General features: G+C 31.3%; 1 protein-coding gene across 1 annotated transcript; it reads right to left on the minus strand.

Annotated features, from left to right (window-relative positions):
• Window positions 1–17: 17 nt before the first annotated feature.
• On the minus strand, window positions 18–26515 carry LOC137398675 (transcriptional adapter 1-like). Its single transcript, XM_068084859.1, has 10 exons — window positions 26403–26515; window positions 26223–26259; window positions 17678–17732; window positions 11838–11903; window positions 11637–11734; window positions 10647–10722; window positions 7295–7428; window positions 1637–1776; window positions 1259–1382; window positions 18–678 (listed from the first exon to the last, which is right to left on the minus strand). The coding sequence occupies exons 1-10, from the start codon at window positions 26471–26473 to the stop codon at window positions 523–525; spliced, it is 957 nt and encodes a 318-aa protein (XP_067940960.1). The 5' UTR covers window positions 26474–26515; the 3' UTR covers window positions 18–522.
• Between the last annotated feature and the right edge of the window lie 1342 nt (window positions 26516–27857).

The raw sequence follows: 27857 nt of genomic DNA on the forward strand, positions 1-27857 counted from the left end.
GGCTAGGCTATACATCATAACTGCAACGATATTTTACCTATTACACAGAACCATAAACCTGGATCATAAATACAGAATGAACAGAACAGAATTCTACAGAACAGTAGAATGTTTTCATGAAATGTTTTTACTACTGGTGTATCAACTACGGAGTTACCTATACATGATATAGGTAGCCATGACATGAGAGAAGACAACTCAAACAATAAACACTTTTTATGCAAGTGTAAAAGTTGCGGAAAGCAAAACATTCCAACTAGCCTGAACCTTTTGCTCCAATCTAGCTTTTTAGCTATTCTAAATTTTCAGGTGTATAAAAATGAACAAGCAACTGAGTGGTTCAGACAACAAATTAACCTGCTGAATATCTATCATAAGCCGATGATATCGAGGCTAAAATGGTATCAAATGTCAGTCTGCTCTGAGGAGACAACCATTGATAGACAAATTGAGACATACAGTCTAATAATGTTATTCAAAAAATGATAGAAGAAGTGCTAATCATAGCCCAAGATACACCAGTCATACAGGAGACAGATTGAGGGAGAGCAGTCTACGCTTCCTACTGTAGAGGGGACGGTGAGAATGTGATAAGCTCTCGGGATGATATAGTCTTGCTGATAACCTTTCCATGGCCAGAGTGTAGGCAGAGTATGAGCCAATCACATCGGGGTTTGACTAAAAACAGGCCAATCATTTCAATAAATTGAGTGGCATAATACAACATCTAAGCAGCCTGTGGCTTAGCCTGTCTTAACAAACGGAGTTGTCCTCCTGTCAAGCGGGCGAGCAACACAACAGCTTGTCACAAGACGTACTGCACCTGATGCATCAGCTGCACTGAAAGGGCGTTGTTCTCTTCTGTTTATGCGACTTGGCTGCGATGTTATGGCGGTCGCTCCATTGGTAATCATAACGAATTTCGCGCAAAACTTTATGTCGAAAAAATACGATTACAACGTTTAACCAAAGACCAGTCTCTGTTGTAAACGTTAGTAGAATTTATGAATACCAATGGAGCGACCGCCATAACATCGCAGGCAAGCTGCATATACGGAAGAGAACAACTCCTTATAAGTGCAGATGATGCATCAGGTGCAGTACGTCTTGTGACAAGCCGTTGTGTTGCTCGCCTGCTTGACGGGGGAACAACTCCGCAAAAACAACAGTTTGTCAAGACAGGCTACCTGTGGCTATATGGTCGCATTAGTTCATTCAGCAGTTATCTGCTCTTGCAGGTGTACAACAGTGAAATTACCTGTAAAGCTGTGAACATGTCATGTGGTGTGATTGGCTCTCTATGAGTGGTCACATGACCAGCCTTAGCCAATGATTGGACAGCCTGAGCTTCTTCCCGCTGAGCGGATTCTATCGAGTCCAGCCTGAACATAAGGTTATACCAGTATTTATAAAAAGCGTTAAAAAGGTGAAAGTGTGATAGGGAGTAAGAACACAAGGAAAAACACAAACGCATCAAACAAATAAGACATAATGAAGATGAAAGGATGGAAAAAGGTTAAAATGGAAAAACAAAGAAACAGTCAAAAGTAGTTGAAAAGCTACTGAGGAATGCGCCAGATGACAAACTTAAAGAGAATAGACTAGAACATCCAAAGGCTGGAGGTCGAGTACAAACCCAGATTCTTTTGGATTACTCTCTGACAGATATACAAGAGGCATGTCTACTCCAATGTACTGTTTGATTTTGGCAGTCTTGGAAATCCTGTATCCATAGCGACACGACAACACATGACTGATTATGTCCTTGAGAAGGTTCTGTAAACATTAAATGACAGGGAGATGGAGAAAAGAGATGAATTATTGAAAAAGAATGTATATAAAGAAATCTCCATGTTTGTCTGTTGGTCATCGTGTCATTCGATGTTTACGCACCGAGTTATAGCGCTAAAGTTTCAGGTACAAAAAATGCGCTTCGCACATGATTTCCACGCGAAACCTACAAGTTTGCTCGCTAGCGCCTGCCGATATTGTTATACAATGGAGTAATTGTGCACACCATACTTATTACACCAATGCTCAAAGATCAAAACACAATATTTGGTTGTAAAGCTGGCACATGTTATAATAATGGCTCTTGAAGTAGTTCTAGCTTAACTTGCTCAAATTCATTGGTTGAAGACACTTAACCAAGTAAAAATACATTTTCTATGCAGAAACTTTTTTTATTACTTGTACGATGCCAGGATTCATTGAATACATATTTATATATAATATATAGCAAATATATATGATGATATATATAATACTATATTATATCTATAATATATATTGGATTATGATATATATTATATAATATATTATATAAAATATAGATAATATATATTATAAAGAATGATTTATATATATATTTATGTATATACACTAGCAGCGTTGCTCATTGTAGAGCCCAGAAATGGCAATATATGTTCAATGGCTGCGAACATTAAATTAATGAAAAGTTGTGTAATGCCAAAAATTATTAGATGAAGTAGGTGGTTTTAGAACCTGAAAGATGATATATTGCTAGCGTATAGCATCAGTGTTTTATTTTAGCCTTGAAGAACCCCCCAAAAAACTAATGGATATTAAAAGAAAATATATAGAAATGATAACTACAAATATGGTTGCGAACAATAGCAGCTACATGTATGTATGCATTTCAAGATCTGATCAGACTGAGGGATGATAACTCTCAATAGAGTTGATGGCTACCATGGATTGTCACTTGAACATTGTAGTGTTAATATTTATGACAAATAGGAAGAAGGATGTACCTCTTGATATAATAAGCATACACGTCAGGAATATAATGACATACCTCAGTAATATAATGACACACCTCAGTACTATAGTGATGTACCTCAGTAATATAATGACATACCTCAGTAATATAATGACACACCTCAGTACTATAGTGATGTACCTCAGTACTATAGTGATGTACCTCAGTAATATAATGACACACCTCAGTACTACAGTGATGTACCTCAGTAATATAATGACACACCTCAGTACTATAGTGATGTACCTCAGTGATATAATGACACACCTCAGTAATATAATGACACACCTCAGTACTATAGTGATGTACCTCAGTACTATAGTGATGTACCTCAGTGATATAATGACACACCTCAGTAATATAATGACACACCTCAGTACTATAGTGATGTACCTCAGTATTATAGTGATGTACCTCAGTAATATAATGACACACCTCAGTAATATAATGACACACCTCAGTACTATAGTGATGTACCTCAGTACTATAGTGATGTACCTCAGTACTATAGTGATGTACCTCAGTACTATAGTGATGTACCTCAGTACTATAGTGATGTACCTCAGCAATATAATGACACACCTCAGTACTATAGTGATGTACCTTAGTACTATAGTGATGTACCTCAGTAATATAATGACACACCTCAGTACTATAGTGATGTACCTCAGTAATATGATGACACACCTCAGTAATATAATGACACACCTCAGTACTATAGTGATGTACCTCAGTACTATAGTGATGTACCTCAGTAATATAATGACACACCTCAGTACTATAGTGATGTACCTCAGTAATATAATGACACACCTCAGTACTATAGTGATGTACCTCAGTACTATAGTGATGTACCTCAGTACTATAGTGATGTACCTCAGTAATATAATGACACACCTCAGTACTATAGTGATGTACCTCAGTACTATAGTGATGTACCTCAGTACAATAGTGATGTACCTCAGTAATATAATGACACACCTCAGTACTATAGTGATGTACCTCAGTACTATAGTGATGTACCTCAGTAATATAATGACACACCTCAGTACTATAGTGATGTACCTCAGTAATATAATGACATACCTGAGTAATATAATGACACACCTCAGTACTATAGTGATGTACCTCAGTAATATAATGACACACCTCAGTACTATAGTGATGTACCTCAGTACTATAGTGATGTACCTCAGTACTATAGTGATGTACCTCAGTAATATAATGACACACCTCAGTACTATAGTGATGTACCTCAGTAATATAATGACACACCTCAGTACTATAGTGATGTACCTCAGTACTATAGTGATGTACCTCAGTAGTATAGTGATGTACCTCAGTAATATAATGACACACCTCGGTACAATAGTGATGTACCTCAGTAATATAATGACACACCTCAGTAATATAATGACACACCTCAGTACTATAGTGATGTACCTCAGTACTATAGTGATGTACCTCAGTAATATAATGACACACCTCAGTACTATAGTGATGTACCTCAGTACTATAGTGATATACCTCAGTACTATAGTGATGTACCTCAGTAATATAATGACACACCTCAGTACTATAGTGATGTACCTCAGTACTATAGTGATGTACCTCAGTACTATAGTGATGTACCTCAGTAATATAATGACACACCTCAGTACTATAGTGATGTACCTCAGTAATATAATGACACACCTCAGTACTATAGTGATGTACCTCAGTAATATAATGACATACCTCAGTAATATAATGACACACCTCAGTACTATAGTGATGTACCTCAGTAATATAATGACACACCTCAGTACTATAGTGATGTACCTCAGTACTATAGTGATGTATCTCAGTACTATAGTGACATACCTCAGTAATATAATGACACACCTCAGTACTATAGTGATGTACCTCAGTACTATAGTGATGTACCTCAGTACTATAGTGATGTACCTCAGTAATATAATGACACACCTCAGTACTATAGTGATGTACCTCAGTAATATAATGACACACCTCAGTACTATAGTGATGTACCTCAGTGATATAATGACACACCTCAGTAATATAATGACACACCTCAGTACTATAGTGATGTACCTCAGTACTATAGTGATGTACCTCAGTGATATAATGACACACCTCAGTAATATAATGACACACCTCAGTACTATAGTGATGTACCTCAGTACTATAGTGATGTACCTCAGTAATATAATGACACACCTCAGCACTATAGTGATGTACCTCAGTACTATAGTGATGTACCTCAGTACTATAGTGATGTACCTCAGTAATATAATGACACACCTCAGTACTATAGTGATGTACCTCAGTACTATAGTGATGTACCTCAGTACTATAGTGATGTACCTCAGTAATAAAATGACACACCTCAGTACTATAGTGATGTACCTCAGTGATATAATGACACACCTCAGTAATATAATGACACACCTCAGTACTATAGTGATGTACCTCAGTACTATAGTGATGTACCTCAGTAATATAATGACACACCTCAGTACTATAGTGATGTACCTCAGTACTATAGTGATGTACCTCAGTACTATAGTGATGTACCTCAGTAATATAATGACACACCTCAGTACTATAGTGATGTACCTCAGTACTATAGTGATGTACCTCAGTAATATAATGACACACCTCAGTACTATAGTGATGTACCTCAGTACTATAGTGATGTACCTCAGTACTATAGTGATGTACCTCAGTAATATAATGACACACCTCAGTACTATAGTGATGTACCTCAGTAATATAATGACACACCTCAGTACTATAGTGATGTACCTCAGTAATATAATGACATACCTCAGTAATATAATGACACACCTCAGTACTATAGTGATGTACCTCAGTAATATAATGACACACCTCAGTACTATAGTGATGTACCTCAGTACTATAGTGATGTATCTCAGTACTATAGTGACATACCTCAGTAATATAATGACACACCTCAGTACTATAGTGATGTACCTCAGTACTATAGTGATGTACCTCAGTACTATAGTGATGTACCTCAGTAATATAATGACACACCTCAGTACTATAGTGATGTACCTCAGTAATATAATGACACACCTCAGTACTATAGTGATGTACCTCAGTGATATAATGACACACCTCAGTAATATAATGACACACCTCAGTACTATAGTGATGTACCTCAGTACTATAGTGATGTACCTCAGTGATATAATGACACACCTCAGTAATATAATGACACACCTCAGTACTATAGTGATGTACCTCAGTACTATAGTGATGTACCTCAGTAATATAATGACACACCTCAGTACTATAGTGATGTACCTCAGTACTATAGTGATGTACCTCAGTAATATAATGACACACCTCAGTACTATAGTGATGTACCTCAGTACTATAGTGATGTACCTCAGTACTATAGTGATGTACCTCAGTAATAAAATGACACACCTCAGTACTATAGTGATGTACCTCAGTGATATAATGACACACCTCAGTAATATAATGACACACCTCAGTACTATAGTGATGTACCTCAGTACTATAGTGATGTACCTCAGTAATATAATGACACACCTCAGTACTATAGTGATGTACCTCAGTAATATAATGACACACCTCAGTACTATAGTGATGTACCTCAGTACTATAGTGATGTACCTCAGTACTATAGTGATGTACCTCAGTAATATAATGACACACCTCAGTACTATAGTGATGTACCTCAGTACTATAGTGATGTACCTCAGTACTATAGTGATGTACCTCAGTAATATAATGACACACCTCAGTACTATAGTGATGTACCTCAGTAATAAAATGACACACCTCAGTACTATAGTGATGTACCTCAGTAATATAATGACATACCTCAGTACTATAGTGATGTACCTCAGTGCTATAGTGATGTACCTCAGTAATATAATGACACACCTCAGTACTATAGTGATGTACCTCAGTACTATAGTGACGTACCTCGGTAATATAATGACACACCTCAGTACTATAGTGATGTACCTCAGTGATATAATGACACACCTCAGTAATATAATGACACACCTCAGTACTATAGTGATGTACCTCAGTACTATAGTGATGTACCTCAGTAATATAATGACACACCTCAGTACTATAGTGATGTACCTCATTACTATAGTAATGTACCTCAGTAATATAATGACACACCTCAGTAATATAATGACACACCTCAGTACTATAGTGATGTACCTCAGTACTATAGTGATGTACCTCAGTAATATAATGACACACCTCAGTACTATAGTGATGTACCTCAGTAATATAATGACACACCTCAGTACTATAGTGATGTACCTCAGTACTATAGTGATGTACCTCAGTAATATAATGACACACCTCAGTACTATAGTGATGTACCTCAGTAATATAATGACACACCTCAGTACTATAGTGATGTACCTCAGTGATATAACAAGTATATACTTCATTAATATGATTACGAGCCTCAGTAATATAATGACATACCTCGGTGGCAAAGGAAATAAGGGCATAGATTTGGCTCTGCACATGCTCTAGCTCAAGTTCCCAGGCAGTGACAAACAACCTTCCTTCTATCATGCCAGGGTCAGGCAGCAGCCCATGGGAGGAGCTTACAAACACTAAAAACACATGAAATGGTTAAGCACAAAGTTGATTTTTTCCAGGTTTTATGCCAGCCGGCAGAAATGCTAAAAACCGGGAAAAACTGGTAAACATCGGAAGCATTTGGCAAATATTACTTTGCATTATTGCACATAAATCTAATATAATTAAGAGTGGATATCTTACAAGATAAAATTATTAACAGTTGCTGCACCTTCCAGAATGATTATACCCGTTACCAACTGTTCTGTGGTGCACGTTATAGAGGAATTACTGTACACGGTGGAGTAATTTATAAAGGAGTTACTGTACATGATAGTACACTTGATAGAAGAGTTACTGTACATGATGGCACGCTTTATAGAAGAACTAGGTGAATGCCGGGCGTTGCCCAGGTAACAAAAGTTTTTGCACATACAATTTATTTTTATTTAACATATAACAACAGTTGTCATTCTAACTTTTAAACATCATATCATGAGCAAAGTCTTTGGGCAGTTTAAATCAATTAAGAGAAAAAATAAAACAACTGTAAAGGTTTTTTTAGCTTTAGCTTCGAACAATGGTAACTTTCAAACTTCATATCATGAAGAAAATGTTTTGTGCAGGTCAAATAAATTAGGAAACAAAATAAAGCAACTATAAAAGTGTTTAAATGTAAATGGGAAATAATTAGCAAGTAATAGCTAAATTAAGTCAGTTTTGCTACAATTACAATAAAAGTTGATTCGGTAATGATACAATTGATACGAACTGAGAAAACAAAATAAAAATATCGAATATGTTGAATTAATAATAACGATTCATGCATAGAAGTGTGTGTATAAAAAGTTACTGGTCCAGCAGAAGCTATCTATCAAAACTTTAAACACGACAATACCGGTACCTCTCAACACCGGTACAAATGTAAAAATGAGATATCGGACTGTCTTTGTCTGACCGAATGGAGAGAGAATGTAGAGGCTATTTCTACTTGAGATAATACTACTGTTCACATGAAAAATATTGGCCTTTACCGATTTAGCAATTGAACTTTACGAAAAACCGGGAATTTCCCGAAGTTCACAAAAACACGAAAACGTATCATGTTTCATAGAGTTAATAGAGTTTCAATTATTACATCATTTAGCGCTTGAAATCGAGAAAAGAATGTATAGAGTATATAGTAAGAACTATGGTTCGTAAGAGCTTTAGTAGACTCGTAGTTGGACAACTGGATCATAAACCTGTAGTTGGGATCTTCTAGGTTCGAGTCCAGCAGAATGCGAAATTTTAATATCCAAGATTTTAATAGCTTTAGCCAGGCAGCCAGACAGAAATCCAAACGGACTAATTTTGAGATTTTTAAATATATAGATTAGATTATACATGGCTTGACTGTATTAACACTGCATCAGCCTTCAGGGTTGCTATTGGTTACTATTACTTCAGTCTAATATAGTCATACCTTGACATACTAGCGTTCTGGGGCGGAGCTCTTATGTCAATGTTCTCAAATATCAATGCAACCATTTCTATATGAAACGGCTAAGTAGAAATTAATCCATTCTCAAACTATGAAAAAACCTCCGATAAACAGGATATTATGATCGAAAAGTGTGTTTTTTATTGTTGTAATTCAGTATTTACACTAGCTACACTAGCATAGCAACAAATAATTATTTATCGGTTACGATTTGCAAAAGAATTTAACATTTCTATGGACAGTACTATACAGAGTTTTTGTTTTCGACATAGACATTGTGGCTAACGGCGATGTTAGAGTTATTTGACAGAAACACATTCGATACCCTACACTTTTATGACATCGCGTAACCTACCATGAACTTTGAACTTGACTTAAATGAATTTAGCTTGCTAAACACACACTTAAAGCTGAGTTTTAAATTTTTAATCTTTTACAAAACATAACTTTAGTTTTTACAGTTTGTCTTCGTCCTAAGTTTCTATCATCTGTTTCCAGCTAGTAACTTTTTGCCTCGCTTTCATGATAACTTGCAATCAACCTTTTTAAAACTTTTTGCAGACTAATTCGACAAAACCGAATAATGCTGTTCTCAATGCTGGCCTTTCGCATACTAAATGACCTTGGCCATTCAGTAGTCATTGAGAACTGGCTTGCGTCTCACAGTTTTCTTATATCTCAAAACAGAAACTTGCTCGGATTTGTGCTCCTATTTCAATTTTTTCGTATGTCAAGGGAAACTGTAGTTGACACCCCATTGTTATGACATATGACTACTAGTGCTCTGTTGTATGAATGTAGTTGACACACCATAGTTATGACATACGAGTACACGTGCTCTGTTGTATGAATGTAGTTGACACACCATAGTTATGACATACGATGACACGTGCTCTGTTGTATGAATATAGTTGACACATCATAGTTATGACATACAAGTACTAGTGCTCTGTTTTATGCATGTAGTTGACACACCAAAGTTATGACATACAAGTACTAGTGCTCTGTTGCATGAATATACGTAGTTGACACACCATAGTTATGACATACGAGTACAAGTGCTCTGCTGTATGAAATTAATACTATCACTTCTACCGTCAGATAACCAACGCAGTTTGAAATCTAGAAATCTGCAACACCTGAAATTCTGAGAGCCGGTTTTAAACGAGTTGTTGCCAGCGCTTTAAACCGCCCAGGCAAGAATTTGCCGACTCTGGTTATGATCACAACCTGATCAGCATTTTACTAACAAATAGATAAAAATATGGAAAGAAACCAACGAAAGTACAATCCATATCTCTGATTACTAGGTAATGGCATGCCTAACAAAAGAGATCTAGAACCCATTATATAAATATTTCTGGCTTCTAGGGAGGAGTAGGCAAAGTAGGTCTAAATAGTTGATTTTCGACCTCTGACTTAATTGAATAGTCTTGCCAGCATAGATCTTTACTACAAAAAGAGTAGTGTCAATCCATCTGTCAGTCCAAAGCCACGCCAAAAACGTTAGGAAAAAATTGCCTCGCAAGGGAATTGAACTCAGATAATTGGTTTAACAGATCGGGGTGCTAACGAGTACACAACCCAGCTGCTTGCATTTTTAGAAAAAATTATACACATACCGAATAATCGTGACGATTTCTCATGGCGTACAGGGCTGGAAAACGTGCTAGTTGGAATAAAAATTGACAAAGTATTGAGGTCAACATTGCGATTGTTATTGTTATGCTCGAGTTCGCATCGGAGTTGACCAGAAAATGGAGCACCTACCGGGTTTGGCAGTAGCTGGAGGAGGACTGGTCATTGGTCTAACCTGTTTTAGCTGGTTGCCAGGTTGGAACCTTTGCTACAATATATAAAATATTACTGCTGGAATATGCCTCCAGCAAACTTGTTTTGATAAAACATAAATAATGGAGACATGTTGTTTTAACCTACTGGATCTTCCCTTACTATTTTAGCATGTTCTAAGGAGGTATCAGCTTAGGAAATGTTAACATTTTAGCAGATTCTATTGCCTCATTGTCAGAGGCCTTGTTTAGTGGAAAATATTCTCGAAACACAAGGCAGGATAACTAACAAAGACAATCATTCAACTTAATCCAGTTTTATCTGCACAGCATCCGTGATACAGAAGTGATATAAATTCTCATTGTACTATTTCCAGCTTTTAGCGCAAAACCCAATGCTCAAGCAACTCCATCCAATTAGTGCTGTGCGATATGACACCCATGCCAAAACAATATATTGACCCTGTGAGCTAGCTATATCGTTCAGTATCGAAACTTTGGAGTGAAGCCCTCTTGATATAGATTATTGTGAGGTTTCACCAAAAAAACAAAAGTACAAGAGCGATAATTGTGTCCAAACGCAAAAAGTGCTGTGCCGATATTGAGTCACGAAAGCCGACAATAACCGATGTTGGTTCTGCCAATTAAACACAGACATTTATCATCTTGACATGATATCGAAAACGTGGATATACCCGATTACAGAATCGACCTACAAAATGCCTTAAAATAAAATCGTTCCACACAAAATCGACACCTATCATGCAATATCGTTTTATCGTGCAGCACTACATCCAATCCCAAACCCTCCATAAGGCAGCATATCCGTTGATTAATTGAGGCTCACCTTACGGTGATGATAGTAATCATGCCATGAATATGAAATATGTCGTATTAAACCAAACATACATATGCAACATGTTAATTCTGCGCAGCAATTACTAATCAGATTTGGGATCAACTAACTCACACTGAAATTTGCTTTTACAAACGGCTTTTTCTTCGGTAGCTTTGGTTTCTGTTGAGCTTGAATTGGAAGAGTGGAAGGTCTGCTCACTTCCTGCATAACTGCCAACATGTATTAAGTTTAAATCAAGGCAAGTAGGCAGCAAAACCACAGATGAAGTTGGGTGTAGTAAGGTGTAGTAAGGACAAAACAACAGAAACATACCTGGTGAACTGGATGTAGCTTGAACTCTGTTTAACATGGCAAGGAGGAACTCATTGTGTACTCTGACTATAACATATGCGTGACAGACTGTGAGATGGACTGAAACTGACAGGTAGTGACAGGTTGTAAAACTGATTGCAACAAACAGGTTGTTATAACAAGATATGACACTGACTACAACTGACATATCCAAATGCAGATTTGTGAGAATGACTGCAAATGGCATGTTACCAGACAGACTGAAATGACAGACAGAAACGGGTTGTGAAACTGAAAAAACCAAAGGCAGGTCATGAGCGCTTTCAAAGCTGATTGAAACTGGCGGGTTGTAATGCATATAAAATGTCACATAAAAGTGTATTATTTACTTATTATTTACGGAAAGAGCAACATTTCAATCATTGAAGAAACAATTGCATTGTTTGCAAATAGTTTACAAATTGAAAATAAGTAGTTTTCCTCTCATTGTAAACATTAGTTTATGACCACCTTGAGCCACCTCGGCTGATCTCACCTAACATGAAGTCTTGTGCTCAGCTGTGAGTAACTTTGACGTGCAGTATATTTTACAAAGAATAGAACGTTTTGGCGCAGAACTTCTGGCTTAAAATATTGTGGCGTAGCAATTTCTAGTGCAGGACTTATTGGCACAGGTTACCAGTTCAAAATTTGCCCATCTTTTGGTGTGACTTATGGTTCAACAAATTTTAATACAAACTTGAAAAAAAATGTAAATAATGGTTACATTTACGTATTTGACGAATGTAGTTCAGATGATCCTTCAATAAAATTTAGAAAAAGTGAATGTAAAAATGTAGACTTCTATTCCTTTCATGTGTTTCAAAGAAAAAGGTAATGCTTGTGAAGTTTCATGAAAAGAATAATGTTCTTATGTATTTCCTTGTTAAAATAATTGTGTTATTTAATGTGCTACAAAGTCTGGCACCAAAAATTCTGGGGACAAAATGTTTGAACCAAAACATTCTGCGCGACAAAGTCCTATAATGATTTTACATTAGCAATATATATATATTTCTCAAAGCATGTCATATGTGTGTATGCATTCCGGTTATAGATCTTAAAATCTTGGAATTAAAGAATTCGCACCAAAGAAGATTTGATCTTAGACCCTCCCATTCGCGAGTCCAGCGCCGTAACATTAGACAATAGAGATTGATTTCTTTGCTAGCTGAAATATGTCGCTATATGGAAGAGAATACCTAACGGCTTTGCGTACAACGCGGGGTGATAGCATAACGTCACGGGTAGCTGTTGGCTCCATAGAGTTATCTCCCCCTAGAGTGATAACTACACGAGCGTTTCCGGTGCCAACAAGGAGCGTTTAGGCCACGCCTCTTTTTTGTGCTAGTCAGTCGTAGTGATTGACTAGATCAATAACATCAGCCATGAGAAGGGTTAAACAAGGATCATGAATTCCAGCTGAGATAGTAATTAATGCTCATATTAAAGAAATGATGATTATAGTTTATCACTTTAATACATGCTTATTATTTAAAGCAATTCAATACCTACCAGGGATTGCTAAACATATTATGGAAATGTTTACTTTTTCATTTCCATAAACATAAATATTTCCATAATTTTAGGGAAATGGATATGGAAATTTTATTTTACAAGTATGGAAATAGTATGAAAATGGAAATAATATGGAAATGAATTATGGAAATCCTATGGAAATAGAAATAATATGGAAATTAATTATGGAAATGGAATTAATATGGAAATGAATTATGAACTTTTATGGAAATGTAAATAATATGGAAATGGAAATAATATGGATTTGGAAATACTATGGGAATGAAGTAGGGAAATGGAATTAATATGGAAATGAATTATGGAAATGGAAATAATATGGAAATGGAAATAATATGGAAATGAATTATGGAAATGGAATTAATATGGAAATGAATTATGGAAATGGAAATAATATGGAAATGGAAATAATATGGAAATGAATTATGGAAATGGAATTAATATGGAAATGAATTATGGAAATGGAAATAATATGGAAATGGAAATAATATGGAAATGAATTATGGAAATGGAATTAATATGGAAATGAATTATGGAAATGGAAATAATATGGAAATGGAAATAATATGGAAATGAATTATGGAAATGGAATTAATATGGAAATGAATTATGGAAATGGAAATAATATGGAAATGGAAATAATATGGAAATGAATTATGGAAATTGAATTAATATGGAAATGAATTATGGAACTTTTATGGAAATGGAAATAATATGGAAATGGAAATAATATGGAAATGAATTATGGAAATGGAATTAATATGGAAATGAATTATGGAAATGGAAATAATATGGAAATGGAAATAATATGGAAATGAATTATGGAAATGGAAATTGTGACATGCACATAATCCCTGATACCTACATGACTTGCCAAGGCACTGAATAGATAGTGAGTGAAAGTGAAGGTAATGCAAGCAGTTACTCATAGATAACATACATAGTTATACTGGGGTTGTATTACATTGGTGTGATGGGAAGCTAATCAACTGCCATCAACTATGAGCTGTACTACCCGGTGTTGCCCGAGTAATAAAAAAGTATTTGGACAGAAAACTTATTTTTATATAACATTTACTATTCTAACTTTTAAACTTCATATCATGAGAAAATATTTTTAAGCAGTTTAAATGAATTAAGATGAAAAAGAAAACAACTCTAAAGGTTTGCAAGCTTTTTCAAACAACTACAACTTTTAAATTTCATATCATGAAAGAAGTATTTTGTTGAAATAAATTAGGAAAAAAATAAAACTGTAAATGAGTTTAAATGTAAAATAATTAGCAAGTAATGGCTAAATATAATCTGTTTAGCTATGATTACAATGGAAAATTATTTAATAAATAAGGTAATAAAAAGTCTATTTTATTTTTATATAATTATAGTTAGTAGAATTAAGTATAATTTATTTTTATTTAACATATAACAACATTTACCACTTTAACTTTCAAACTACATATTATGAAAAGTGTTTTGTGTAATTGAAATAAATGAAGAGAAGAGAGAAAATAAAAACAACTGTAAATGTTTTCAAGCTTTTTCAAACAACTACAACTTTTAAATTTCATATCATGAAAGAAGTTTTTTGTTGAAATAAATTAGGAAAAAAATAAAACTGTAAATGAGTTTAAATGTAAAATAATTAGCAAGTAATGGCTAAATATAATCTGTTTAGCTATGATTACAATGGAAAATTATTTAATAAATAAGGTAATAAAAAGTCTATTTTATTTTTATATAATTATAGTTAGTAGAATTAAGTATAATTTATTTTTATTTAACATATAACAACATTTACCACTTTAACTTTCAAACTACATATTATGAAAAGTGTTTTGTGTAATTGAAATAAATGAAGAGAAGAGAGAAAATAAAAACAACTGTAAATGTTTTCAAGCTTTTTCAAACAACTACAACTTTTAAATTTCATATCATGAAAGAAGTGTTTTGTTGAAATAAATTAGGAAAAAAATAAAACTGTAAATGTGTTTAAATGTAAAATAATTAGCAAGTAATGCTAAATATAATCTGTTTAGCTATGATTACAATAAAAAATTATTGTAATCATAGCTAATTTTTATTACTTTATTTAATAAATAAAGTAATTCACAACTACTTTTTTATTACTTTATTTAATAAATAAAGTAATAAAAAGTCTATTTTATTTTTAAATAATTATATTTTAGTATAATTAAGTATAATTTATTTTTATCTAACATATAACAACATTTGCCACTCTAACTTTCAAACTTTTTGCTTGCTTACATCAAGCAAAGATGTCCACTAACTAGTGGACATCTTTGCTTCAAGCTAGTCTATGTATTTGATTGATATGTATTGAAATCTAATATTACATGCAAGGGCTGTTTGTGAACTGAGGTGACAATGAATCACTCTATCACCATACAATGTCAACACTTTCAGTTGATGGCAGTCGATTAGCTTCCCATCACACCAACGTAATACAACCCCAGTATGACTATCTATCTTATCTATGAATAACCAATGATATACAGCCCCTCATGTGTGGGGGCTGTATATCATTGGAGTAACTGATTGCATTAACTCACCTACTTAACACTGTCTATTCAGTGTCTTTGCAAGTCATGTAAGTATTGAATTGCTTTAAATAATAAGCATATATTAGAGTAATAAACTATAATCATCATCTCTTTAATATGAGCAATAATTACTGTGCAAATTAATGATCATTCTCACGGCTGATGTTATTGTTCTGTCAATCACTACGAGTGACTAGCACAAAAAAGGGGCGTGGCCTAAACGCTCCTTGATGGCACCGGAAACGCTCGTGTTGTTGAATGCACAGTTATCACTCTAGGGGGAGATAACTCTATGGTTGGCTCTCATTACGGCTCAAATTTTCCATTGGCAATTTGCCAGGATAAGCAAGTGGCAAGCAACTCTCATAACTTCTCATTGTAATTAGCAGATTTTTATTACCCGGGCAACGACGGCAACACCGCTAGTCAATCCAATAAGCTAGTATTGTAGGACTCAACTAAAAATATTACTATAAAGTTTAGCCTCAGGACCTAAAGCTCATCACTATTTCTAAACTGTATTACGATAGTCATCAACTGTGGAGCCGCCATGTTTAAAAAGTGTAACTTCTAGTCGATTGATCAACAGAATCGTGGTGATATTTCTATTTATAATATAGTCCTGGGGCTAAATTGTTAAATAATTGTAATTTCATCCCTCCAGATAAGTACTTAGGCTATTTGCATAATGATACAGCACAACTCATACTTAATATATTTAAATAACATGTAGTTTGTTTATTATGGATGATGGGCATCAAAGCATCAGGTAGAACAATGTAATGATCATATCATGCTGTACCCTTATGGAATGCGACATTTAGTGATGTACTAAAATGCATACTGTAGTTATATGTCCTGTCTGTAACTGTGTAACCGGGAGCGATACGTCTTATACTTGCTTCCCCTATGATTTTTTGCTACGGCTGTGTCTTCTTATGTCTGTGCAACCAACAAGTAGTTGCGCGCCAACTCAGGAGTCGTGTTCTCATTGAAGTTATGTACCCTCCCTACTGTTATGTATCACATGCAATCGTGGGTCCCATCCTGTAGCCATTCCCCGTGGAAAGTGAACTTGCACAAAAACGCAGCAGATTTTATCCCAAAGTATCAGTAGTTTTCTATCAGTTGCAATTGTTTTTGGTGATTGAAGTGGCTTGACTGCCAAGATGTTTCAAGATTAAAATTGATGTTTCAAGATTAAAATTGATGAATGTTGATTGCAAACAAAATGCTTGAGAAAAAAACACCAAAAAGATGGCAACATTCGTGCTTCCTGTTTACCACTCTCGTGATGACATTGAATATTGAAAGTATGTAACAAATATGCATCGAAGAAACTTCCGCAGGTGATCAGCAGGGTAGAATAGAGATTGTTGGACATTTTCAGCAAAATACTGTGTGAGCATGAGGAACTCGATGATAATTATCACGTCTGTAAACAATATGCACAGGTACTCATGTTATCTTCGGAAAAGCGAGGCATCTCTTTTTCTTCAGAGCACTTTAACCACTAATTGTTTGATAAAAATTAATGATAGAACATCCCGGCAATCAAAATATCTGAGAGAGCGAAAATAATTGCGTCTGATGAAAAAATGCTGAAAAATTAAGAGAAAACATGCAAAAGTTTGTGCCAGTTCATGTTTTCCGTACAGTTCAGGACTATAAAGTAGGGTCGCCAGATATTGTCTTCAATCTTTAAAGGCTTGCTTTAATACGTACCTGAGTTATCTGTGAACAAACTTCGGGCTTGTGAGTCGAACTCTTCTTTTGTCATCTGAAAAGAGAGAAAAAGAAGATAAATAGAGGGACTAATAGTAAATATAATATATATAAGTGATGAATAGAGGGAGTAATAGTAAATATAATATATATATAAGTGATAAATAGAGAGACTAATAGTAAATATAATATATATATAAGTGATAAATAGAGGGACTAATAGTAAATATAATATATATATAAGTGATGAATAGAGGGACTAATAGTAAATATAATATATATATAAGTGATAAACAGAAGGACTAATAGTAAATATAATATATATATAAGTGATAAATAGAGGGACTAATAGTAAATATAATATATATATAAGTGATGAATAGAGGGACTAATAGTAAATATAATATATATATAAGTGATGAATAGAGGGACTAATAGTAAATATAATATATATAAGTGATAAATAGAGGGACTAATAGTAAATATAATATATATATAAGTGATGAATAAAGGGACTAATAGTAAATATAATATATATAAGTGATGAATAGAGGGACTAATAGTAAATATAATATATATATAAGTGATGAATAGAGGGACTAATAGTAAATATAATATATATATAAGTGATAAATAGAGGGACTAATAGTAAATATAATATATATATAAGTGATGAATAGAGGGACTAATAGTAAATATAATATATATATAAGTGATGAATAGAGGGACTAATAGTAAATATAATATATATATAAGTGATGAATAGAGAGACTAATAGTAAATATAATATATATATAAGTGATGAATAGAGGGACTAATAGTAAATATAATATATATATAAGTGATGAATAGAGAGACTAATAGTAAATATAATATATATATAAGTGATGAATAGAGGGACTAATAGTAAATATAATATATATATAAGTGATGAATAGAGGGACTAATAGTAAATATAATATATATATAAGTGATGAATAGAGGGACTAATAGTAAATATAATATATATATATAAGTGATGAATAGAGGGACTAATAGTAAATATAATATATATATAAGTGATAAATAGAGAGACTAATAGTAAATATAATATATATATAAGTGATGAATAGAGGGACTAATACTAAATATAATATATATATAAGTGATAAATAGAGGGACTAATAGTAAATATAATATATATATAAGTGATAAATAGAGGGACTAATAGTAAATATAATATATATAAGTGATGAATAGAGGGACTAATAGTAAATATAATATATATATAAGTGATAAATAGAGGGACTAATAGTAAATATAATATATATATAAGTGATGAATAGAGAGACTAATAGTAAATATAATATATATATAAGTGATGAATAGAGGGACTAATAGTGAATATAATATATATATAAGTGATGAATAGAGAGACTAATAGTAAATATAATATATATATAAGTGATAAATAGAGGGACTAATAGTAAATATAATATATATATAAGTGATGAATAGAGAGACTAATAGTAAATATAATATATATATAAGTGATAAATAGAGGGACTAATAGTAAATATAATATATATAAGTGATGAATAGAGGGACTAATAGTAAATATAATATATATATAAGTGATAAATAGAGGGACTAATAGTAAATATAATATATATATAAGTGATGAATAGAGAGACTAATAGTAAATATAATATATATATAAGTGATGAATAGAGGGACTAATAGTGAATATAATATATATATAAGTGATGAATAGAGGGACTAATAGTAAATATAATATATATATAAGTGATGAATAGAGGGACTAATAGTAAATATAATATATATATAAGTGATGAATAGAAGGACTAATAGTAAATATAATATATATATAAGTGATGAATAGAGGGACTAATAGTAAATATAATATATATAAGTGATAAATAGAGGGACTAATAGTAAATATAATATATATATAAGTGATGAATAGAGGGACTAATAGTAAATATAATATATATATAAGTGATGAATAGAGGGACTAATAGTAAATATAATATATATAAGTGATGAATAGAGGGACTAATAGTAAATATAATATATATAAGTGATGAATAGAGGGACTGATAGTAAATATAATATATATATAAGTGATAAATAGAGGGACTAATAGTAAATATAATATATATAAGTGATAAATAGAGGGACTAATAGTAAATATAATATATATATAAGTGATGAATAGAGGGACTAATAGTAAATATAATATATATAAGTGATGAATAGAGGGACTGATAGTAAATATAATATATATATATAAGTGATGAATAGAGGGACTAATAGTAAATATAATATATATATAAGTGATAAATAGAGAGACTAATAGTAAATATAATATATATATAAGTGATGAATAGAGGGACTAATACTAAATATAATATATATATAAGTGATAAATAGAGGGACTAATAGTAAATATAATATATATAAGTGATAAATAGAGGGACTAATAGTAAATATAATATATATAAGTGATGAATAGAGGGACTAATAGTAAATATAATATATATATAAGTGATGAATAGAGGGACTAATACTAAATATAATATATATATAAGTGATGAATAGAGGCACTAATAGTAAATATAATATATATAAGTGATAAATAGAGGGACTAATAGTAAATATAATATATATATAAGTGATGAATAGAGGGACTAATAGTAAATATAATATATATATAAGTGATGAATAGAAGGACTAATAGTAAATATAATATATATATAAGTGATGAATAGAGGGACTAATAGTAAATATAATATATATATAAGTGATGAATAGAGGGACTAATAGTAAATATAATATATATATAAGTGATGAATAGAAGGACTAATAGTAAATATAATATATATATAAGTGATGAATAGAGGGACTAATAGTAAATATAATATATATATAAGTGATGAATAGAGGGACTAATAGTAAATATAATATATATATAAGTGATAAATAGAGAGACTAATAGTAAATATAATATATATATAAGTGATGAATAGAGGGACTAATACTAAATATAATATATATATAAGTGATAAATAGAGGGACTAATAGTAAATATAATATATATATAAGTGATGAATAGAGGGACTAATAGTAAATATAATATATATATAAGTGATGAATAGAGGGACTAATAGTAAATATAATATATATATAAGTGATAAATAGAGAGACTAATAGTAAATATAATATATATATAAGTGATGAATAGAGGGACTAATACTAAATATAATATATATATAAGTGATAAATAGAGGGACTAATAGTAAATATAATATATATATAAGTGATGAATAGAAGGACTAATAGTAAATATAATATATATATAAGTGATGAATAGAGGGACTAATAGTAAATATAATATATATAAGTGATGAATAGAGGGACTAATAGTAAATATAATATATATATAAGTGATGAATAAAGGGACTAATAGTAAATATAATATATATATAAGTGATGAATAGAGGGACTAATACTAAATATAATATATATATAAGTGATAAATAGAGGGACTAATAGTAAATATAATATATATATAAGTGATGAATAAAGGGACTAATAGTAAATATAATATATATATAAGTGATAAATAGAGGGACTAATAGTAAATATAATATATATATATAAGTGATGAATAGAGGGACTAATACTAAATATAATATATATATAAGTGATAAATAGAGGGACTAATAGTAAATATAATATATATATATAAGTGATGAATAGAGGGACTAATAGTAAATATAATATATATATATAAGTGATGAATAGAGGGACTAATAGTAAATATAATATATATATATAAGTGATGAATAGAGGCACTAATAGTAAATATAATATATATATAAGTGATGAATAGAGGGACTAATACTAAATATAATATATATATAAGTGATAAATAGAGGGACTAATAGTAAATATAATATATATATATAAGTGATGAATAGAGGGACTAATAGTAAATATAATATATATATATAAGTGATGAATAGAGGGACTAATAGTAAATATAATATATATATAAGTGATGAATAGAGGCACTAATAGTAAATATAATATATATATAAGTGATGAATAGAGGGACTAATAGTAAATATAATATATATATAAGTGATAAATAGAGAGACTAATAGTAAATATAATATATATATATAAGTGATGAATAGAGGGACTAATACTAAATATAATATATATATAAGTGATAAATAGAGGGACTAATAGTAAATATAATATATATATAAGTGATAAATAGAGGGACTAATAGTAAATATAATATATATAAGTGATAAATAGAGGGACTAATAGTAAATATAATATATATATAAGTGATGAATAGAGGGACTAATAGTAAATATAATATATATATAAGTGATGAATAGAAGGACTAATAGTAAATATAATATATATATAAGTGATGAATAGAGGGACTAATAGTAAATATAATATATATATAAGTGATGAATAGAGGGACTAATAGTAAATATAATATATATATAAGTGATAAATAGAGAGACTAATAGTAAATATAATATATATATAAGTGATGAATAGAGGGACTAATACTAAATATAATATATATATAAGTGATGAATAGAGGGACTAATAGTAAATATAATATATATATAAGTGATGAATAGAAGGACTAATAGTAAATATAATATATATATAAGTGATAAATAGAGGGACTAATAGTAAATATAATATATATATAAGTGATGAATAGAGGGACTAATAGTAAATATAATATATATAAGTGATAAATAGAGGGACTAATAGTAAATATAATATATATAAGTGATGAATAGAGGGACTGATAGTAAATATAATATATATATAAGTGATAAATAGAGGGACTAATAGTAAATATAATATATATAGGTGATAAATAGAGGGACTAATAGTAAATATAATATATATATAAGTGATGAATAGAGGGACTAATAGTAAATATAATATATATATAAGTGATGAATAGAGGGACTAATAGTAAATATAATATATATATAAGTGATAAATAGAGAGACTAATAGTAAATATAATATATATATAAGTGATGAATAGAGGGACTAATAGTAAATATAATATATATAAGTGATGAATAGAGGGACTGATAGTAAATATAATATATATATAAGTGATAAATAGAGGGACTAATAGTAAATATAATATATATAAGTGATAAATAGAGGGACTAATAGTAAATATAATATATATATAAGTGATGAATAGAAGGACTAATAGTAAATATAATATATATATAAGTGATGAATAGAGGACTAATAGTAAATATAATATATATATAAGTGATGAATAGAGGGACTAATAGTAAATATAATATATATATAAGTGATAAATAGAGAGACTAATAGTAAATATAATATATATATAAGTGATGAATAGAGGGACTAATACTAAATATAATATATATATAAGTGATAAATAGAGGGACTAATAGTAAATATAATATATATATAAGTGATGAATAAAGGGACTAATAGTAAATATAATATATATATAAGTGATGAATAGAGGGACTAATAGTAAATATAATATATATATAAGTGATGAATAGAGGGACTAATAGTAAATATAATATATATATATAAGTGATAAATAGAGAGACTAATAGTAAATATAATATATATATAAGTGATGAATAGAGGGACTAATAGTAAATATAATATATATATAAGTGATGAATAGAGGGACTAATACTAAATATAATATATATATAAGTGATAAATAGAGGGACTAATAGTAAATATAATATATATATAAGTGATGAATAGAGGGACTAATAGTAAATATAATATATATATAAGTGATGAATAGAGGGACTAATAGTAAATATAATATATATATGAGTGATAAATAGAGGGACTGATAGTAAATATAATATATATAAGTGATAAATAGAGGGACTAATAGTAAATATAATATATATATAAGTGATGAATAGAGGGACTAATAGTAAATATAATATATATATATAAGTGATGAATAGAGAGACTAATAGTAAATATAATATATATATAAGTGATAAATAGAGAGACTAATAGTAAATATAATATATATATAAGTGATGAATAGAGGGACTAATAGTAAATATAATATATATATAAGTGATAAATAGAGGGACTAATAGTAAATATAATATATATATAAGTGATAAATAGAGAGACTAATAGTAAATATAATATATATATAAGTGATGAATAGAGGGACTAATAGTAAATATAATATATATATAAGTGATGAATAGAGGGACTAATAGTAAATATAATATATATATATAAGTGATGAATAGAGGCACTAATAGTAAATATAATATATATATAAGTGATAAATAGAGGGACTAATAGTAAATATAATATATATATAAGTGATAAATAGAGGGACTAATAGTAAATATAATATATATATAAGTGATAAATAGAGGGACTAATAGTAAATATAATATATATATAAGTGATAAATAGAGGGACTAATAGTAAATATAATATATATATAAGTGATAAATAGAGAGACTAATAGTAAATATAATATATATATAAGTGATGAATAGAGGGACTAATAGTAAATATAATATATATATAAGTGATAAATAGAGGGACTAATAGTAAATATAATATATATATAAGTGATAAATAGAGGGACTAATAGTAAATATAATATACAGTCAAACATGGATAACTCGAACTTCAAGGGACCGAGCAAAAGTGTTCGAATTATCAGAGCGTTCAAGTTATCAGAGCACTGTCACAAGTCCATATATTTACTTATTTATTAGTAGATACATGTACATATACAAACTATAATATAAATCAAAAGCACAAATGGCTTGTTTCAAATTAAATGCTTCTAATGTAAAGTTTAAAACGTTTTCATGAAAAAGTATAGAGATTTTTCTATCACTTGAGATTGGTTTGTTGTTTGAGGTGATGTTATTGCCAGGACGTTTTTCAGATTGACATTGGCAAAACTTGATCGTTGTTGAAATGCTCAAAAGAAAAGACATTTTTTCTTTTGGGGTTTTACCCACGATCAATTTTGCCGTTTTTTCTTGAAGTTTATGCAGATTACCTTACTTTACCTGGGATTCGTTAAGAGCAACACTCCGAGGCAGTTCAATTAGAAGTTTTACGAGGTTTTACGGTACATTCTATATCACTCACGCTTTTTTAATAGATACTTATTGAATGTACACACGTATTCTGTGTTTAGGTCAAACGATGAATAGTTTTTTGTAGCTCAGACAACGTATACGTTTAATTACAACATTTTTTAAGACGTTTTAAACATTCAACATTTCGACGTTGATTCAACACGGAATCAACGTCGGAAAACTATTCATCACGGGCTAGCCGAGTCACGCACTCAGAGATTTTCGCCACGCACATACAAAACAACGTGCGATTTTTGTTTTGTATGTGCGTGGCGAAAATTCTTGCGCGCGTGACCCGGCTAGCCCGTGCTATTCATCGTATCGCAGTATAAATCAAATTTCACCAAACTTTTAGAAAAGTCGTTGACAAAAATATTTTGCCGATGGTGGTAATAACGACGCTTATGAATTACGAAAAGATGAAGTTTACCTCTATGGCTTTGAATAAAGTGATTTTCTAAAGCGAAAACAACCGTTTCGGTAGCTGTTGGGCAAAAAAACAGTTCGAATTAACAGTGTTGAGTTCGAGTTATCTATAGCAATTTATCATTACGTGGGAACGGACCAAAGGAAATGTTCGAATTAACCATGTGTTCGAGCTATCCGTGGACGAGTTATCCATGTTTGACTGTATATATAAGTGATGAATAGAGGGACTAATAGTAAATATAATATATATATAAGTGATGAATAGAGGGACTAATAGTAAATATAATATATATATAAGTGATGAATAGAGGGACTAATAGTAAATATAATATATATATAAGTGATGAATAGAGGGACTAATAGTAAATATAATATATATAAGTGATGAATAGAGGGACTAATAGTAAATATAATATATATAAGTGATAAATAGAGTAACTAAATGCAATGACTGTTTCCATGACACTTATGAAGCGGATTTGTAGTTATGTGCACTTTGAGTTACCACCCGATGAGTGTTTTGATACACAACTGCATGTTGATGATTGTTGTCAGTGCACTGTTAAAGAAAATAAGAAATTCAATGTAATAATTAGGGATGTAGCCTTGTCATGCTTAGCAGCATGCAGAACGTCAGCACATTCAGAACTACGCAAATCGAAATTAAAACGATTGAAGCGTAAAATGGTTAGAATGCAGCAGCCTGCCCAGATTTCTTTTCGCGTATCATTCACAAGTGTCATTTTCATCTTTCGCAACCCTGAAACTTTTGTAACTTTTGTAGCTTGACTTTCGTATTTTTGTTTTGTTTCCATTTTCCAGATGACTTGCAAACTTGCAAAGCTTTGATGTCATAGAAACATAGTCATAAACATAAGTGGACTGCAACTTTAATCATTAATTGATTTTACTCACTTTTCCTCGAAACCAAGCACCCATGAGCGACAAGTACCTGAAACAGAATAACACCAGTGGCTTGAAAGATCCCATAAATGATTCCATAAAATCTCATACAAATCCTTTCAGCCAAGACTGGCCTAATCGTACATACCTCACCATTCTAGTTTCATTGCATGACATTTGACCTTTACTTACACTTTCATCTGGTCGTTAAGAACTGCCTGTACCTTCTGCCTGGCTTCATTTAGTTTCTTGTCTGAGCTCATTTTGCTTTCTAAAACTAGTATGGGTAACTGGAGCAGTATGAACCATAAAATATCATGCCAAAGGAACTGACCAGTAGTTAGCAATTACAACCGATAACGCTAACAGCTATTAATTATTAATAACATTTGTCCAATAATAACCTTGTTGAATATTTTAATTTTTACACGATGTTCAATTTTGTAAACCTTCTCTGTTGGCCCATGGGTCGCCAGGGATCACTACTCAGGGCATCTTGGAGATATCACAGCAGGACATCATTTTCAGAATTTTATTCAATGTATCGATTTCAATATGCAAAAACTTATGCCTCAACTCTACAATAAACATGGTATCATAGGTTCAATATGGTAAAATGTAAGTTGTCAATAGTATATTTACCAGTAAGCTGTTAATATTACTATTTTAGTAAATAGAATAAGATATAATGAAGCAATTTAACACGATAATATCATCCACAATAAAAATGCATCTTTCATACGTTACTTGGCAAGCTTTACGTTCAGCTAAGACTTTAGAAAGGTTACAAGTGCTGACACTAACATACATTCTGTAAACAAAATGTCAACCTGAATCTCAGAAAAACACAAACCAATGCTCATAAATATCGCTATATCACAACATATTTGGCAAATTGCGTCTATTTTGTTTTTATGTTTCTGCAAATTCTTTGTTTATCCTCTAGACCCTTTCTGATGGGGAAGGAGAGGATTGCCTCGATGATCTTCAATAGAATTTCTTACGATACAACATTAGTTTTATTAGACAATAGTACATTAGTTCAGTCCAACACGAACATGAACGGTATGAAAAAGTTGTCTGGACAATTTCAATAGAGGGTGTTAATTTAGTCTAAGTTCCCTAATGGTGCGTGGTAAGAAGCTGAAAAGGTAATGACCAGTGTTACATGTGAAGGCTTTTGTACCAGATCTTGTTTGTATATTGGTAGCGGTCTCAATAACTTGGTCATAGGAATATCGTACACTTGGGAACTTATCATGATCTTTAGGATTTCGAAAAACATGCTTCTACGGGTATTAGTTCTCCGGTCTTTTGGCAAATCTAGATATAACCCTTATCATGCTATTGTTACTGAGCAGTCTCTTTCCTGTGCATTTTCAATAAATCTGATACTCGGTGACTGAATTTTTCCAACCATATCTACATGTATGCGCTTTACCCTGTATGGATTGCAAGCTTCCATTGCATATTTCAGTAATGGTGTACATGAAGAGAGGTATGCTATAGAGACGTTTTGTATAAACCGGTAATATCAGATAATATCCCTACTGATGTTCTCATTTAAATACTTCAGTTTCAACAAAGCTCAAAGGTTGACTGCACAGAGGGTAATTTTCTAGCATATCTTATTCAAACGCTATTTGA

Source organism: Watersipora subatra, chromosome 6 (genome assembly GCF_963576615.1).
Source record: "Watersipora subatra chromosome 6, tzWatSuba1.1, whole genome shotgun sequence".
Classification (NCBI taxonomy): domain Eukaryota; kingdom Metazoa; phylum Bryozoa; class Gymnolaemata; order Cheilostomatida; family Watersiporidae; genus Watersipora; species Watersipora subatra.

Bases quoted from the DNA above. Each gene is read 5' to 3' on its own strand.
- LOC137398675 (XM_068084859.1), bottom strand. From the start codon at position 26,473: ATGAGCTCAGACAAGAAACTAAATGAAGCCAGGCAGAAGGTACAGGCA. The intron at 26,260-26,402 runs GTAAGTAAAGGT...ATTCTGTTTCAG, and splicing joins CTTAACGACCAGATGAAAGT to GTACTTGTCGCTCATGGGTG. The intron at 17,733-26,222 runs GTGAGTAAAATC...CTCTCTTTTCAG, and splicing joins GTGCTTGGTTTCGAGGAAAA to ATGACAAAAGAAGAGTTCGA.